This window comes from Theobroma cacao, chromosome 5 (genome assembly GCF_000208745.1).
Source record: "Theobroma cacao cultivar B97-61/B2 chromosome 5, Criollo_cocoa_genome_V2, whole genome shotgun sequence".
NCBI classification, from domain to species: domain Eukaryota; kingdom Viridiplantae; phylum Streptophyta; class Magnoliopsida; order Malvales; family Malvaceae; genus Theobroma; species Theobroma cacao.
Window position 1 is genome coordinate 1,358,437 of NC_030854.1, and position 17,899 is coordinate 1,376,335.

Consider the following 17,899-nt stretch of genomic DNA (forward strand, 5'->3'; position numbering starts at 1 on the left):
AATACATAGCCAGAGTAGGAGTGATGATGTGACCTGATCGTAAGCAAGTTAGAGCTGTCAAAGTAACAATTGTCTGAAAACTGATGGAAGAGAGACAGGAAAACGAAAACACTCGGGAAGAATAATCATGATATTCGATTTCCATGATCATGCAAGGAGGTGGTGAATGTGTGTTTCCAAGCCATAAAGAAAGAGCACAAAGGCGAAATTGAAATAAACTTTGAGCAACTCCAAATGATTGTTCATCTATGTTGCTATGAAGCTAACGCAATGCGTGTTTCATGACTTAAAGAAATTTTTTGTAAAAATTGAACGCCTGAAAGCTAAAAATGGAAAAGAAAAAGCCTGCAGAATCTGACATATCTACTGCTACTGTTTTACCGGTCTCCCTTAAACTGATCTCTCTTTCAAGAAAAGGAAAAATTGTAAAATAAAATTACAAGTGAAGTGAACTTCACCAAGCTCAACTTTCATGCCTCTTGGAAGAAACCCTAAGAGCAACCAAATTCCAGATGGTTCGCAGAGGGTAAGAGAAAACCACTCTTCTTCTTACAAAGAAACCAACAAGAACACATAAAATTAACCTCATTCCAGATGGGACCCATAAAATTAACCTCTGTCATCTCTTCAGCCTTTTCACCTTGATCTCATCAAGAACACGCTTAGTTCTTGGCCAGTGCACTCATCCGGGTTCACAAGGTGAAACGACTCAGAGTCAGCGTCACCAACAACATGCTCATAATTAGCCCTCATGTACATGATCTCCTCCGAACCTGACGACCCGAATCCTGCAGGTATCACCCCGGCTCCAACTGTTGTAGACTGCATGGTCTTTAACATCAGCAGGTTATGGTGACTGGCTTTTCTTTTTGTAGCAAACCCTATCTTTCGACCATTGCAGTACATGGTCCAAAGAGGGACCGAGTGGAGAGGACAGGCGCTGAGTTCGGAATGGTCACACTCTAGGGCAATGCGGACGATGCCACAGCGCATTTCTTGGACGAGTTGGTGAGTTGGGATGGGGAGTTCGAGGAGGAGAGAGGGTTTTGTGGAGAGACGGTCGTGTTGGATGCAAAACCAGACGTGGCCTTTGCGTTGGCCGAAGATGGTGCCTATCACCATGGACCTGGAAGGGCGTGCGGGGGCTAACGTGGTCGTTTCGAGATCGGTTGTGTTGGTGGAGTCTTGGGAGTCTTTGTCTTGGGCTTGGTTTGTGATGGTGATGGGGTCGTCAAGGTCGTCTCTGAGGGAGGTACTTAGGCGTTTCTTGGTGGGGGTAATGGTGGCAATAGAGTTGGTGGGGGTGGGGTAGAAACAAGGGATGAGTCGACGGAGGGCGTCGAACTTGGTCATTGGGTTTCTTGGAAGAAAGAAGAGATATGAAATCAAGGGCTCAAACAGGCTCTGTTGGCTTGATGTGGTGCATTGCGGGGAGAGGTTACTTTGCCTATGGAGGTGTATATAAAGAGAGAGAGAAGGCGGGAAATCGACATAGCCGTTAGAATTGGAAACTTGCTTTGATGCCAATTTTCAGTTGGCCCTGGCCCTGGCCCGTGGTAAGAAGCTTGACAAGTGCACATGGGCCACGTGGCATAAACGATGACTGTTCAGTTGTCAGTTTTTTTTTTTTTGGGGTTATCAGTTAATTCAAACGTTTGATGCAATCGAATTCACGTCACCAAACTGCATAGATTGATTGGTGATCATCATGTCATCGTTTTCAAGGTAGAAACAGATAAAAATTCCAGGGAAGAGGAGGAGGGGGTAAAGAACTTAAACAAATGGGACGGTACCAGCAGGGCGATGAATAGACAATCAAGCCTAGTGAATATCTTGGTAAATGACAACATCAATGGAGATTGCTGATCATGATCCTCATCCTTTTGCTCTCTCTATCCGCAATTAGTATATTATTCAGAGAAAGAAACTCGAAACTTGGATCCTCCTTTTCAAAGAATAGTCTGAGTGTGACCATCACTAGACTATATCTGGAACCATCTTTTTTCTTTTTATGCCACATCTAATGTTTTCTCTTCATTGTTCTGTTCACCTTCTGATCCTTTCTTATCAACAACAGCATTGGTCACGAAACGCCTTGCAAAGAGATTGAAATAAAGGAGATTCAGGGCTCCTATGCCAGCCACGAGGCAATAGAACTTCTCAAGCCTATCCTTGTTAAGGTCATGACCACCTAACCATGGCGGATTCCCATCCTTGCTAGTTATTCTGTAGACGATGTTGACAAGAATGGAGTTCAAGTAGCTTGCAATAGATAAGCTGACAAAGAAGATTGCTCCAGCAACAGTTCTCATGGACTCTGGCAATTGCGTGGTGAGAAATTCCATTAGGGCCACTGCAGCAAATGCTTCGATCAAACCTGATAAGGCAAACTGTGGCAGGAGGAATAAAATGCTCATAGGTGACTCGAAGGAAACTTGTTTCAAAGCTGCCTTCCGGCGTTGCTTCTCAATAACTGCAGCCAATAAGCAGCACGCAATTGCGATCACAATACCGATATTAATCCTCTGTGCCGTTGACAATCGTTTAGCTTTCCCCGTTCTTTTCCGTGTCTGAGGTACCCAAATTTGCTCATAAATGAAGACCCATATTGCAAGGGCAATCATTGATGAGAGGCCCATCCAGGCTGGGGGTACCTCGAAACGGGATCCAAGCGTTTTGTTTGTCTGAATCGCTTGAAGAATTCCAAGTGTACCCTGCTGGTCCATGGTTATGAAACAACCGATTCCTGCTACCCAAACAGGCAGTATTCCAAGCAACATCTTTAGATTTTCCACTTGTTCAACACTGCATAATCTCCAATCATTCTTGGGCCTGCCTTGGTCATCCAACTCATTTGAATCAGCAATTATAGCAGCCTTGTCAAGGCAACTTAACCTTTTGGTGCGTGAGAGTTTTGATCCTGATTTCTGGAGGTCAGGATCATAAAAGGAGTGTCCTGAAGGAGTTAAACTATGCTTTCTAATGGCTGCTGTGATCACTTTAGCCATGTCAACAAAAACACTGCCTTGTGGCTTCATTATTATGTAGGCGTGGTGTCCGGTTACAAAAATGATAATCGAAAGGAAAAGGCAGCTGGTTGGAATGGCATAACCAATAACCCAACTGATATTGGTCTGAATGTAGACAACAGCAGTTAGAGCTACCACGAGGGCCAACGTGAACGAGAAGTACCACCAATTGAAGAAGCTCTCTAGCTGTGCTCTTCCCTTCTTTGTTGTGGTGTCAAACTGATCAGCCCCAAAGGCGATGTTGCAGGGTCTAATGCCTCCAGCACCAATGGCCATAAATGCAAGACCAGCAAAAAGGACACCCATCTGCCAGAACCGAGGGTCTATGCAATTCCTTTCGTCTATGCAGGTTGGAGGTCTTAATTTAGGCACACCAGCAGTAAGGGTCATGGTCGCCATTCCCTGATTGACCAGGACTTTCAGAACAAAATATGCAGTATATATGCAAAATTACAATCATAGTTCATGCAAGTGACATTATTGGAGAAGAATTCTTTCATTTCTGTTTCAGCATTTCAAAAATGAAATCTCTGGATGCACACTAAAAGCAAATACCAGGATCCAACATGACAGAAAACGTTTATTTGAATCTTTCATGTTGGATATCCATGTTCATAAACTGGACTTGGAAGGAATAATATAACACATTGTATTGAACATCAAAGGTCCAATTTGTTAAACATTCCAAGATCTCTCATTCTCCTATATCCCTCCGAGTTTTCTATATCTATATCGTGGATTTAGGGAAAAACATATTGAATTTACCAGTAACGAGGAGATTGAACCAAAGAGGAGAGTGCGGTAGCGTCCCAGAAATGTATCAGAAACCAAAGCACCAGCTATTGCTGTGATGTTGGAGCAACCAGACCAAATATTAATCACGTTAACCACAGCTATCCCATCCATGTTGTATTTGGTCCGCAAATAAACAGTCATGTTCGCAACCAAACTCATGGAAGCAAGTTTCTCGAAAGTCTCGTTTCCTTTTCAAAGGAAAAAGAAAAACCATAAACATGATCAGGAAAACATGCACATATCCATTTCAATTCATCTGAAATCACTGAAAGACAAAACAGGAAACGGGCATTAAAGATTGAATACAATGTAATTGCTAGTTTTGCAAATGAATTACCAAGAATGTATTTGACGGCTCTCCATCCTCCAGGCTCCTTCCTTAACGAAGGTGATGGAAGTGGAGGGGATTGTGAGTTTTGTTCGACTAAGGAAGAGTTGGAACCATCTCCCATGTCTTTCTCTGTCATGTTCTTCCCTTCCCTTTCGCTTTTCTTTTTCCTCTTGCCTCCTTCCCTGCTGCGAAAACAGAGGAATATATATCGTACATAAGTTCACGAGTTTGGTGCTAAAAAAATGTCTGTTGTTCAGCAGTTAAGTCATTTTTCTATTTTTATCGAAATCAAGAAAGGTTATACTATACTAACTGATTAAATACTTTGCCATGCAAACTTCACTTGACGTGGAAACATGTGAATTTGGGACCGAGTTTTGGACGAAAATAGCTCTTGGTATGCTTTATTTTTATCCTATTTTACTGTTCTTTCGTTGCGGGTATCTTGGTTTTCATTTTTAGTTGTTATTATGGTTATTGTCACCAAATATTGTTAAAAACTCAAAAGAAGCTGCTCAAGGAAAATAGTTTTTGTGTTAAGCCTGTTAATTTGTTTTCACCAGAAAAAAGGAAAGCTGTTAAAAGAGCATGAACCCCCCCAAGGTAGCCAGGACCTGGGATTGGACCCTGTGCCTGCAGATCAACCTCTCCCTTAAAAGGGTGCAGTAGATTGTTTGTTTTTTCAAAGTTACAGTTGCCCTGACTCCCAGAATCAGGACAACAAGAATATATCTTCACATTAGCTAGAATATTTGCTTACTTTGCTGCAAAGAAGAACTTGTGAGTTTTAACATTCTTGAAAAGCTTTACTTCCCAATTAATGATCAAGGTTTCATACATCTTCTATGAGGACCGATACAAAAAAGGCGATAGCGTTCTGCCTGCATCTATGCTTTTCAACCTCACAAGCAGCAATTTGGCTTAAATCAAAAGATTCTTGGCTACCACATCGATGTTTAACATCCAAATTCAAAGTTGTTGAAATTTGTAACTCTACGCCAAATAGATTGGTTAGGAAAGGCTATTTCTAACCAAAATGTATGGGTAAAGATGTGCGGTTATTAGCTTATTGCACTCCACTCCATCTAGCCCAGTCCACAAACTGCATCCCACCATATATGTTGTTGGCAAATCGCACACCAACGGTGAAAGCCATAGCAACAGGTGGAACCTGCTTGGCCAAAGGTGATGCCTCCACCAACCGTTCCAATCCATTAATGATCTGATATCGAGTATTGGAAGAAACTGCAAGAAAAACACCTGCCAGTTGGGAAGGAAATACATCCAATTAGTATATGCAGATCAGAAGCAGGATGATCTGAACTTGTGGAAATCTCAATGCTGACCAATAAAGACTCTACAGGTCAATTCAATTAATTTAGACAGATCGTATGAACTAAGGGCACAATTAACTGACAAACCACAATTATGAAAACAGTGGACAGAACTTCATATCAGGTCATTAACAACATAATTTTTCAGATCATATTATCGCAATGGTTCCATGGATTATTAGAATCGTTATTCAAGGAATGAAGGCATACATACCCCACAAAGCTGCACTCTTCACAAGAGGTGGAACAGGTATGTCCTCTTCTGACTTCTTCATGCTCCTGAGGGAAGGAAAGGGATATGGTAAGGAATGAGAAACTTCAAGAAAATGGATGTATGCTTAAAAACTACTGGTTGCTTTACAATAGCAGCCTGATTTTTCCATAAAATGAATCAATCTCAGATAAAATTTTATCCAAAGCACATATTAGAAGAGGTGGTTTGAAGTAACATCAGAACAACTGCAACTTGTGTAATGGGAAAACATCATTTTCCCATGCAGTCTAAATCTCATATACAGCATATTTAGACATCCATTTAAATCCTTTAGATCTCTGTAAGAAAAGTAGCAAAAGGTTGTTTCTGCATTCAATCATTTCATGAACCAGACACTGTCCATCAAAAGATACTCGGTTTTCAGCTGAAGCTTAAATAACCCTGTCTCAATTCCCTCAACCCCACAAAACAAAGAGATCCATAGCACATGGTAGATTTGAGCTTGTGGAAAAGTAAAATCCATGCTCCATTTTCCTCAATTGACAGAATAAAATTATGACTAGTTCCAAGTAAACTAGACAAAAGTTACATGGATGGTGCACCGGGAGTCAATATGATGCATCATCATTCAAAGCAGGAAGAAGGGGCAACATTTGTTTTTCTTGTAACCCTCAAAACATACGATTGAAATTTTAAAAAGGACAAAAAAAAAAAAAAAACAAAAGGCTGAATGATTGAAGTATATGATAAAGATCTTAAAAACAACTTATATTTCAGAGAAAATGAACTCCAAAAAAGCATAAGTGAACTGGAATTAAGCATGTGATAGAAATATAGTATGCATTTACCTCTTGGCAGTCATGATCAAATTTGCAATTCCTTGGCCTATAATACCACATGCAAATCCAACTGCTCCATACAGGACTCCCTGAAAAAATTTTGATCATTAACATCAATCCACCCAAGATGACACTATAATACTATATTACAGTCGTCATAAATTAAAGTTTTACCTTATAAAAGTATGTACCAATTCTCTGTTTTACCGTAAATCTACAACCTGGCCTTTCGGCTTCGAACACACTGTATGAGATGATAAATAAAGAGACTCAATAAAGAAATTTTTTATACCTTCAAAGATGCAGATGACATAACACAAGATGCATTAAGAAGCAAACTAAGCACATTATGAAGCATCCATATCAAGTAATTGTTTGTTGCATCTTATGATAACCTGCTAGGGAGAGCTCCATAAGCACGTTGCATGCGCCCAAGGAACCCTGTCGATGTGGATGGTTGCCCAATTCGAGCATATGGTGCCAACATACCAACTAAAGCAATGTTCACCACCACTCCAACCAAAAGATCAGCAACATACAACTCAAATTCTGCCCAAAAGTCCTTGCCTCTCTTTTGAACTTCCGCAAGGGTAGCACAACAAGAATCAATGACTATCTGCATTATGATAAAAGCAATGATGGTTACCCTTTTACAAGAAAATTAGCAATGCAAACACCACATTGAAGGCGCTTTCCCTCCGACATTATGCAATATAAGACAAACAGACCTTTTATAATATCTAAGCTTTGGCTTCCTCTCTAGCACATAACAATCTTATAGACTATTTCTTCAAGTTTCAGCTTTCAAATTATAGATTAACTCATCCAATTCATTATAAAATGGAGCCCAGAGTTGTTAATTTTCACACATCCATGACAGTTTTATACGAAGGTCATCCTATAGTTAATGACCCTTTATTCAGTATAATTGTATTTTCCCATGTAAGCACACATACAACTTGCATAAATATTGCAATTAAAAGACAAGATGAACGTTAAACAAACCTCTGTTCCAATTTTAAAAAGAAAAGATGGGTCAGCCAACATCCGGTTCCGAAGCATTCCCCATGACCTCATTGCAAATCCTAGAGGCCAGCTTGACCCCTACGTAACAGCAACATAAAAAATACTCCAGTGAAAAAACCATTCAAACTTTAATACAAAAAATTGAACCTTTCGCTATCAGTCACCCAACTATCTCTTCTAACACGTATTAACTTGCTTTTATATTTGTTTCACCATGCAGAATCAATAGAATCTTATATGTCTACCAAATCAGCAAACGCATACTAACATTACCTGCAAATCCAAATATCTAAGGAGAAGCAATTTACGAATCCCAACACTTTTTGCTGCCTCCATCATATCTGCAGGAAGAGTAGCCCCTCTAGCCTCTGTCTCCTTCAGAACTTCCTCAAATTTCATAATTGGTCCAAACTCCTCCTCTTCAGGATCACCCTTTTCTCCGTCATCGCCATCGCCACCTCCACCACCTCCTCTGCCACCGCCATTATTAAATTTCCCATTTCCACCATTTCCATCAAAAAAACCCCCACCATTTCCTTCATCTATCTTCGCTTCCTCGTTACCACTCCCCAAAATCCTAACTTCTTCTTTTCTAATATTATTCCCACTACTTTCCTTAGTTACTATAGTCGTTGCCGCACCAGATTGAGGCCCTGCCTCTGGCGGTTGAGACAAGCTTAAAATCACTAACCTTTGTTTCTTCTTCACCGGAAAAAGGAATCTTTTACTACTACTCTTCACGAAGCTCAAATCTTGACCCCATAACTTACTTAAAAATACATCGTTCTTAACACTAACCAAATGCAACAACCCAAAACCCGACATTATTTTGTGTCGACAAATTGAGGAAACAGCAAAAGCTGTGACCTGATCAAAATACCAAACACAACTTAGCTTCGAATCAAAAACAAAAAAGAATCCATTGAACAAAAGGAAAGTCAGCAGAATTTACAAAGAACAAACCTTTGTTTGGAGAGAGAGAGAGAGAGAGAGAGAGAGAGAAAGGGCTTGTTTGGTGGCTTGTAAAATGAATGCTTGAAGTGTCAAAAGTGGAGGCGGAGACGCGACGGCGTGCAATTTGAGTGGTGGGATTTTATAGTGGGAGAGACGTTAGACTCCGCAAACTTTTTCCTTTTCCCAGCCCGTGTTGTCGACGAGCTACTGGCTACTGAATAATGCCTACTGGCGCTAATTCTTCTGAGGATTTGCACGTGCGGTTGGATGTTCAGACACGTTTGTGTGACATTGTAGCTCTAGGGTTTTGGTGTCACTTACCACGTGTGGGAGTCCAGCTTCAAAATGCTCAAGCTCTCCTCATTTGTCATATACAAGAAACAATTCATAATTAAATAAAGTTTAAAGATTGAATTTGATCCTTTTACTAGTTTTAATCTAATTAACCACCATTTTTATGAATTTAAAAATAATTAATATTGATACTGTATCGAATATTTAATTTATTAATTAATACATAATTCACTTATTTAAAAAATAAATTTGAATCTTTATTATTAATTAAAAAATATTATTTTAACAATTAAAGAATTATAAAATTGAGGTAACTGAGAGAGCAAATTCAACTTCAAACTTCAACACAGTCAATTAATCATGACTCACGTAAGAGCTTAGGGCATCGATGCTTTGTTTCAATTTGCATTTTTCAAGTTGCAAGTTGAGCTTTTGGCGTTTTCGATCATGTGCACTGGAAGAATTCTTTTGCTTGTTTATTATTCCCATCATTATTGATGTTCCTTTGTTCTTTTCTAATCAACAACTTTTTCTTCTTTTCCGGATTTTGACCAGACCTCAATCCGGAGCTCCTCTTCCTGGGAATGTGGGAAATGGTTCCATACTTCCAAGTTTTGAACATCTGGTCAGCCTGCTGAAAAGGGCTTTTGGGTTCCATTCAGATATCAACCTTGTGCCTGACATTGAAAGCGTACGAACTGGTTTGTACCATGTCTGATATTCCACTAGGACCAGGGGACAAATACTAAATCTGTGTCTGTTAAAGATTCATTGTTGGAGTATCTATCAGTATCGAGGCTGTTCTTTGCTGGTTGGAGAGTAATCTACTGCTGATATGAGCCGGTCAGATACTCAGAAGTTGTTCTACCTATGATTTGCCAATATAGTTACAAAGAAATCTTTCATTATAAGAAAGTAAATGAAATTGTCTGCTAATGTATATGGGTGATCAATCATCAAACCAACTTTCTATGGATAAACAGTAATAGTTTCTGGCTATGAAGAAATCAGTCTTTTGGACCAAATATGGCATGCTTTCTCTGATGTATTGGTTATGTTCGTAAAATTTGAAGTTACAGCAATTGATCAAATTTTCTTCTTCAAAGCAGTATAAATCCTAAGTCTAAACCTTTAGACGTTGGAATTCAATCATTGTACAAAAAAGAAAAAAAAATGTTCGGATTTCAAACGTGATTAATCAGTTGATCTCTTCAATGTCTTCATCTGGTTTTCACTCATCATTTCCATAAGGAGCTCAACGACTTTACTCATAGCTGGTCTTGTGCTGCGATCATCTTTAACACACAGCAGAGCAACTTCCACCATTCTTTTGAGCTGCTCCTTGTTGTATTTATCTTTCAGTTTAGGATCAATTATTTTCTCAAGCTCTTCTTCTCTTATGCTTTCAGTGGTCAACTCTACCAAGTCGCTGCATTCTGTATCTAGTGAAGTAGCTGATTCAAGACCAGATGCACTCTTTCCGGTCAATAGTTCCAACAGAACTATCCCATAGCTGTACACATCTGCCTTTGCATCGATTTTCAGGTTCATCATCCACTCTGGAGCCAAGTATCCTCTTGTACCCCGGACCTTAGAAAATCCCCTATCATTACCGTCCTTGAAAAGCATTGACATACCAAAATCTGCCACTTTAGGTTCAAAATGGCTATCTATTAGTATGTTCTGAGGCTTTACATCACAGTGGAGTACCCACTCCAGGCACTCCTCGTGGAGATATGCCAAACCCTTTGCTGTCCCCACTGCAATATTATACCTCTGATCCCATCCTAAAACCTTGGGTGAATCAAAGAACAAGATTTTATCCAATGATCCATTCTCCACATATTCATAAACCAGTATCTTGTGCTCATTTTCAGCACAGAAACCCCAAAGCTTCACCAAGTTCCTGTGGTTTATTTTCCCTATGACGCTCACCTCAGCCCAAAATTGTGCATGTCCTTGCAGAACACCTTCTAGTCTCTTCACAGCCACAACTCTATCATCGTCTAGAACCCCTTTATAGACTGTGCCAAATCCCCCCTTTCCTATCTCTTTTTTGAAGTTTTTTGTTGCCCTTTTCAACTCCGAATAAGTGAAACGTTTAAATCCCAAGGCTAGTGCAATGTAACCTGCATCGACTGATTCCTCATTATCAGCATGGTTTCGGAACACATACCACCACCCTAAACCAATGCAGATCATTTCAATGCCTGCAACAGAAGCTGCAAAGGCAATTAGATATTTCATGTACCCGTTTTTGTTAGTTTTGCGATCGTCAGGGCTGTTATTCTCAAGAACAAGTTGTCCAGTTGAACAATCCAAGACATTTGTTGTGACCGCCTCTGTCTCTTCAATAGACTTCACCATTCCTTTGGGAACCTTGATGTGCATAATCATACGATTACTTGGATTACGGTAACCATTTCGGAGAGCACCTTTTGGGAAGCACTGACCTTTTCCATCTAGTGCATAACCAAAGCCCTTGCATTTGCAATCGTTTAGGCACTTTTCCCTGCATGTTTCCAGTGCAATGCCAGCTTGATAGGTGTTTAAATCAAATCCATAGTAATCCGTTTTATGCAGCTCCACAAAGTCCAATTCGGCTGGATCACAAGTCAGATTAAACAACGGGGAGCAGCCCTTTGACCAATCTGAAGGATTATTTCTCTTGAAACCCGTGGGGCATGTGCAAGTTGGCAATGGATTGTAGGTGCAAATTCCATTCACTCCACACAACCCTTGAACCAGACAAGAGTCTAAACCACCAGGCCTCCATGAGAGTTTCCATGATCCAGTTGACTCATCTAAGCTATACAATCTTAATATTCCATCATAGTCCAATGTTAAACGCCTTTTCGGGCCAACCCCATAATCAGATGCATTGAATCGAAAATTATCACTTGATTTGAAACTACCAATTTCATTTAAAACTGCTATTCTTGAACTATTGTAAGGTGTTCGACCATTATAGAATATGGTTGAAACTGAATTTGGCCAGTAGACGCTCGAAAGCAGAGGACCATTGTAGAGGAGATCCAATACGTTATTATCATCAAATTTCAAGTTATAGAATCCTAATAGATATGTACCTCTACTTCTCATGGAAACCAATGTTGTGTTCCTGGTAAACCGTTGGGATGCAAGGAGTGTATCCGTGGGAAAATCAAAGCTCTCCCAGATGACAACATTCTTTTCTCGGTTGATTAGAACCAGGTTTCCTGTTTCAAGAAGCCGGACTTCCACCGCTGCACTTGACACCGTGTTGCTTGACCACACAATCGAACCATCCGCATCAAGTAAGACCAGGTTGCCACTGTCGTGGAGGGTTAGCCTGGATTGCTTCCCGTTCACTGGCCTGTCCCTGTTCGCCATCCAAACCACCGTCTTGTCAGCAGAATTGGTGAACCAGATGGAAAAGCAATAGGCGTTTGTGCCGACTTTGTAAAACCCACCGGTAAATGTTCCATTCGGTGAAACCAAATAGTCATCCTCGTTCTCAACAGCCAAGGAGTTTCCAGGACTTAAGGTTGACAACCCTGGTAGCCCTGCTAAAGCACATGCCAGAAAAGGAGCCAAAACGAGGATAATGTAAAAGAGAGGTATTTCCATGGGCGTCTTCTAGAATAATATTCAGTCCTGAAAGTTCACTGCTTTTCCTTGCTATCAATCATTTTCTCTCTCTATATGTAGTCTTGCAATCAAAGCCGCCTTGGTCGCAATTTGAGCTATTGGTTCGGGAGTTATGGTCCAATTTCTGGCAAAACAGAATATTCAATTGTAGATAAAGAGTATTGGACCATCCTTTGTTAGGCCACGATCTCATTGAACCAATCAAATATAATAAATTATTGAACGTCTCCATCAAAACAAATATATTGAGAGTCAACCTGCTTAAATAACTTATTATCACTATTAGAAAATTGACTGCGACTTTATTTTCATTCTCCAAGCAATGTCAAATAGTAAATATAGTATTAAATTAACGAAATTGAATATAATTTAAAACAAAAGAACAATAAAATTGACTTTAAATTAAGTTCTTGGTGAACTTGAATTGAATATTAATAAATTCAAATTTTGATTTGAATTATTAATTGATTTTACCTTGAATAATGATATACCCAAATTCGATCCGTAATTTGATCTCTTTGTACCTAAATTTTATAGCTTCATGCTACTAATATAATAAGGTAAGTTAACTCTTTTTTACAAGGTTACGTATTAGAAGATATAAATTATAATTTAAATCATTTTCACTATATATTAAATAATATATTTATAAAAAATTAATAAACGAATCAAACAAAGAGCACGTCACAAGCCTAATGTTGTCGTGTCCAAGCTAGTGTTATTGTCTGTTTTCCTCTTTGGTGGCTTATTTTTGTTCATATTAAAGTCCAACTTACGGATATGATTGATATTAGATGATAAGTCACAAAACGACTGTTAAATTGTGGGTTTTTTGTTCTTTCGAAACTCTTGGCCTCATAGCTGCACTCAAGGGGGGAAAGAAAATCATACAGATGCAAAGGTTGCAGGTTGGCTTTGCTGCTCGTGCGTGCATATTCATGTGTGAAAGGCAATTGCTTTACAGAGTTGGTTTAATTGTTTGAACGGGCAGTCAACTGATAGATCTCAGTTTCTCTACATGTTCGAAGGAACCCACACTAGTTCAGCGATAAAATCTGGTTTCTTGCTGAAAATGGTGCTTTTACAGACTAAACCCACCCTAAGGGGTGCTTTGTATTGAGAATGTGCATCATATTTTCAGGCATTTAATTAGTAGGAACGTGCCTGCGCTATTTTTAGACTACAAATCAGATTCTGTAAATACAATCCTGGATAACTAAGTCTTCCTGTTGCTGAAACGAAACATTTTTATTATCTTTGAGTTGGAGCTTGCAAATGCAAACATTGGATAGTAGATAGCTTGATAATCAAACTGAAAGTAGTAAAGAAATTTACAACTCAAATTATGACGCTACGATTGTCGGGAGTCCGGATCCGACTAACATCTTCGCATGCCATTAGAGCTTGGACTATGGAATCCATTGTTGGTCTCTTGTTTCTGTCTTCCTCCACACAAGAAATTCCAATTTCAACCATTTTTGCTACCTGGGTTCTGCTGAATTGTCCATTCAATCTTGTGTCCACTACATCCTCTATCCAGGTAGCCTCCTCACTCTGAATTTTTCTTTTGACTACCCTCACAAACCTCGTCAACTCAGCTTCCTGATCCTCGCCATCCTCGACCACCCAATTGGAAAGGCGAATGCCTTTCACCAACTCTAGAATCACGACTCCATAACTGTACACATCAACTTTGGCTGTGATAGGAAGATTTGATGCCCACTCAGGAGCCATGTAACCTTTTGTTCCTCGTATTCGAGAGAATTTAGAATTATTGAAACCCTTTTGAAACAACTTTGATAGTCCAAAATCCGAAATTTTGGGTTCGAATTCACCATCGAGAAGTATATTTTCAGGTTTTACGTCACAGTGTATAACCCATTCTAGGCACTCATGGTGAAGATAGGCCAAACCTTTTGCTGTCCCTAAGGCAACTTTGAATCTCTCTTTCCATCCAAGAAAATTTTCTGAAAAAAGAAGTTTGTCCAAAGACTTATTTTCCACGTACTCATAAACTAAGAGTCTGTGTTTAGATTCTGAACAAAATCCCCACATTCTCACAAGGTTCATGTGGTTGATCTTTCCAATTGTGCTCAATTCTGCCCGGAAAACTTCCTCCATTTGATACGCATCTCCCAATTTTTTTACAGCAATCACCCTTTCGTCTGCCAAGACACCCTTAAATACAACTCCAGAGGCTCCTCTACCCAGTTCTTCTTTGAAACTCTTGGTTGCCTTCTTAAGTTCAGTATAACTGAACGTCCTGAATTGACTAGTTAACGCACGATATCCTTCTTCCACCGCGACTAGCACATCATGTCTCCTGAAAAGAAACCACCAACCTGATGCTAGGAAGATAAATTCGATTACACCAACAGCAGAGGCAAAACAATATAGATAAACCCATCTCAGCTTTTTACCTCTGGCCATGTACGTAGAAGAAAACCCTGTCACAGGTACTTTATATCCTCTTGAACTGCATGTAAGATTAGTGTCATTGAGAATGATGTATTCTGATATTTCTATATTCAGAGGCAGTTTCAAATATGTGGAGACTTTCACTGTTGAAGACTTGCAGCCATTGAAAAGTGCGGCTTTTAGGTGACATTTCACTTCCCCTGTTAGCCTATAGTTAAATGCTTGACACTGGCAATCTTCCTTGCATTTCTTCTTGCACCAATCTAATGTCTTGTTACTGTAAATATTGATATCATTTCCGTAGAAGTTCATGTGTTGAAACTCCACGAATTTCAGTTGCTGGGACTGTGAACAGGTTATAGAGAACCTTGGCTTGCAACCGGCGTTCCAGTTACTTGGGTCAGTCATCTCATATCCAGGAAGGCAGGAGCACCTTGGTAATTTTGGTGTAGAGATACAGATCCCATTCCTTCCACAAATCCCACGCACTAGACATGGTTGTAGAAGAGCTTCCCAGGTGATCGTCCACAATCCTGTTCCATTATTCAAGCTATAAAGCCTGAGGTTTCCATCGTAATCAATCGTCAGCCTCCGCTTGATCCCAAAACCCAAGTCCGAAGCATTGAATTGCAAGCTGTCACTTGACAAAAACCTGCCCATGTCATCTAAAACAGCAATTCTGGTATTGTTATAGCCTGTTCTCCCATTCTGAGTCACAGTATTATCAACATCAGGCCAATACAAAGTTGAAGTATCGGGCCCATCATACATCAACCTCAAGACATTATCATTATCAAAATAAAAATTGAAATACCCAGCAGAATAATTTCCCCTTCCTAACCTGGAAATCATCTTCTTACTCCTGGTAATGGGTTGGTGAGGAAGGAGTGTATCTGTAGGGAAATCAAAGCTTTGCCAAAGAATTTTACCAGATGAGTCCATAAGAACAAGATTTCCATTATCCAAAAGCTCCGCCTTTTGAACATCTGTGGTGCCGGTGTTGGTCTCCCACGTGGTGGAGCCATCGACATCAGTCAAGACAAAGGCACCATCTCGTAGCAGAGAAACTCTCGAGCCCTTCCCATTAACGGGTTTGTCGCGATTAGCCATCCAAACAACCGTTTTCTCCTTAGAGTTGGTGAACCAAATTGAGAAGCAGTAAGCATTTTCACCAACACTATAAAAGCCACAAGTAAACGTGTTGTCTGCAGAAATTAACAGGTCCGAGTTATCTTCGACAGATAGAGAAGAGCCTTTTTGCATGAAGTTGGGGTTTCTTGAACTTGACAGGGAGAAGCATACGAAGATAGCAACGAGGAAAAGAGTTGAACTCGTGGATGTAACGCTTTGTGAGCTCATGGCTATTGCCTACTGGGTTTAGGAACTACAGAGGTTATTGAGAAAGGAGATTCCTATATGAAGCATGGATTTTACGCTGTGAAATACAGTACTTCACAACCACCACGTCCAGATGACCAGTGACGTTTAAGACTAATTAAAGATGTGGTTTTGAGAGAATGCATGCATCGGAACCGTTGACTAAGTAGGGTTGGGTAAAAAGAAAACGAAATTGATTCTAATAAAAAGCATTAAATCCAAACGGAAGGGTTGCTTGGGCTTGGAAATAAGTGTTGAAAAATGGTCTTTGATGGAAACGAGATGACTATAAAAGGCCTTTCGTTACACAATTCGAAAGTTCAACTACGCCCTTTGATGGGATTAATCGAAATCTTCTCATGAGGACATTTTCCAACAATTAATCGCATGAAATGGAGGAATAATGTTACTTTCATTCAAAAATGTGATGTGGGGTTTATACAAATATATTATAGATAAAAAAAATGTGAAGGAATAATGTTATTTAAATTTATTATAGATTAAAAATATATTTATAATATTAAAAATTACAAGTAAGACAAATTGTGAAGAAAAAAATTTATGAAATGGAGGGAGTAATTACAAAAACAAATCACTTTTACTTGTACTTATGACATGTAACTTTCAAATACATATTTTATAGTGTAGCTGCTTGCCATGGAGCATCATGGTTCTCTTCTTTGGATATTATTTCAAATTTTTTCTTACCCTCCTTCTTGTAGACGAAATTCAATTGTATTGGCTCTTCTAAAAATTCAAAATTTAAATTTAACCGTTTTACACGACATTGAATTATAATGATAATAATTGTGAAGTCTTGTCTGCTTATAAATTAAAATGTTGAATGAAGATGTCGATTGTCACATGCATTGTCTACCACAAATCAATAAAAAACAAATTAACAAAGCTTTCCATACCTTCAACTTCCATCTTTCCATGGCGACCAAGTTGCCAGTTCCCTCGGGAGAATGGCTCTTCTATCTTTCAATGACCCGTTGCTATAGTGATGCATAGCATTTTCAGCTTCATCCTTTCTTGGGATCTACATGAATATCAAGCAAGTTTCGTATTGACGTTCATATCATCAAAAGACTAACCTATGTTAAGTTGCAACCACCAACTTAAGATTCTATTGTTGTAGCCATAAGCGTCATGGTCCTCGACCAGTTTCCTTCACCTCAATGACTAACCTAGCACCCCACTTTCACTCTTTCGAATAGCATTCCATCCTACCCCTAGCCATTGTAATTTGATCATTGAAGGAAACAGGACATAAGCTTTGTATACTGATCGTAGAAGGAAATCGGCATCAGATTTCTGTCAATTGACATTGGGTTGTTTAGATTTTTTTTTGTCATGGTTAGATATTTGATTCCTCTTATACTGGAATAAGTTGCTAAATGCTAGCCTATTTGTGATATCATTTTATTCTTGAGAACTAGAAAACGATATGCTAGTTTGTTTCTTTCTTTATATTTTTGGTTTTTCTAAAATTATTTTTCAACAATTAAATTCTGAATTGAGTACTTTAGTTTTGCATTCTTTGCTGCAAGACAAGTTGTGTTACATATTACAACAAAGCATTTTTACTCTCTGCGCTATAATCGCAGAAGTTATTCTAGCTGTTAGGAAATAGTGTAATCTATGCACAAAATCAT

The 17,899-nt window shown here is 39.3% G+C and overlaps 5 protein-coding genes across 5 annotated transcripts; all 5 read right to left on the bottom strand.

Moving 5' to 3' along the window:
• LOC18597672 (protein MIZU-KUSSEI 1) lies at positions 579-1,384 on the bottom strand. Its single transcript, XM_018121300.1, has one exon. It carries the CDS (start codon positions 1,351-1,353, stop codon positions 637-639), a length of 717 nt encoding a protein of 238 aa, XP_017976789.1. The 5' UTR covers positions 1,354-1,384; the 3' UTR covers positions 579-636.
• Positions 1,680-4,368, bottom strand: LOC18597673 (protein NRT1/ PTR FAMILY 2.8). The gene is made up of 3 exons (XM_007026826.2): positions 4,162-4,368; positions 3,795-4,012; positions 1,680-3,431 (listed from the first exon to the last, which is right to left on the bottom strand). The coding sequence occupies exons 1-3, from the start codon at positions 4,289-4,291 to the stop codon at positions 2,010-2,012; spliced, it is 1,770 nt and encodes a 589-aa protein (XP_007026888.2). The 5' UTR covers positions 4,292-4,368; the 3' UTR covers positions 1,680-2,009.
• Positions 4,934-8,840, bottom strand: LOC18597674 (protein RETICULATA, chloroplastic). The gene is made up of 8 exons (XM_007026827.2): positions 8,532-8,840; positions 7,842-8,435; positions 7,548-7,646; positions 6,938-7,158; positions 6,717-6,786; positions 6,552-6,631; positions 5,704-5,768; positions 4,934-5,415 (listed from the first exon to the last, which is right to left on the bottom strand). Exons 2-8 carry the CDS (start codon positions 8,391-8,393, stop codon positions 5,222-5,224), a joined length of 1,281 nt encoding a protein of 426 aa, XP_007026889.2. The 5' UTR covers positions 8,394-8,435; positions 8,532-8,840; the 3' UTR covers positions 4,934-5,221.
• Positions 9,830-12,529, bottom strand: LOC18597676 (putative receptor protein kinase ZmPK1). The gene has a single exon (XM_007026831.2). The coding sequence runs from the start codon at positions 12,423-12,425 to the stop codon at positions 10,011-10,013; it is 2,415 nt and encodes an 804-aa protein (XP_007026893.2). The 5' UTR covers positions 12,426-12,529; the 3' UTR covers positions 9,830-10,010.
• LOC18597678 (putative receptor protein kinase ZmPK1) lies at positions 13,658-16,328 on the bottom strand. The gene has a single exon (XM_007026833.2). The coding sequence runs from the start codon at positions 16,221-16,223 to the stop codon at positions 13,785-13,787; it is 2,439 nt and encodes an 812-aa protein (XP_007026895.2). The 5' UTR covers positions 16,224-16,328; the 3' UTR covers positions 13,658-13,784.

What these genes read in the sequence shown, in the direction of transcription:
- LOC18597676 (XM_007026831.2), bottom strand. Translation starts at nt 12,425, where the DNA reads ATGGAAATACCTCTCTTTTACATTATCCTCGTTTTGGCTCCTTTTCTG.
- LOC18597673 (XM_007026826.2), bottom strand. Translation starts at nt 4,291, where the DNA reads ATGACAGAGAAAGACATGGGAGATGGTTCCAACTCTTCCTTAGTCGAA. An exon ending in AGCCGTCAAATACATTCTTG is followed by an intron (nt 4,013 to 4,161) that starts GTAATTCATTTG and finishes TCCTTTGAAAAG; the next exon opens with GAAACGAGACTTTCGAGAAA. An exon ending in GTTCAATCTCCTCGTTACTG is followed by an intron (nt 3,432 to 3,794) that starts GTAAATTCAATA and finishes CTGGTCAATCAG; the next exon opens with GGAATGGCGACCATGACCCT.
- LOC18597674 (XM_007026827.2), bottom strand. Translation starts at nt 8,393, where the DNA reads ATGTCGGGTTTTGGGTTGTTGCATTTGGTTAGTGTTAAGAACGATGTA. An exon ending in TTAGATATTTGGATTTGCAG is followed by an intron (nt 7,647 to 7,841) that starts GTAATGTTAGTA and finishes GCTGTTACGTAG; the next exon opens with GGGTCAAGCTGGCCTCTAGG. An exon ending in TTTTTAAAATTGGAACAGAG is followed by an intron (nt 7,159 to 7,547) that starts GTTTGTTTAACG and finishes ATCATAATGCAG; the next exon opens with ATAGTCATTGATTCTTGTTG.
- LOC18597678 (XM_007026833.2), bottom strand. Translation starts at nt 16,223, where the DNA reads ATGAGCTCACAAAGCGTTACATCCACGAGTTCAACTCTTTTCCTCGTT.
- LOC18597672 (XM_018121300.1), bottom strand. Translation starts at nt 1,353, where the DNA reads ATGACCAAGTTCGACGCCCTCCGTCGACTCATCCCTTGTTTCTACCCC.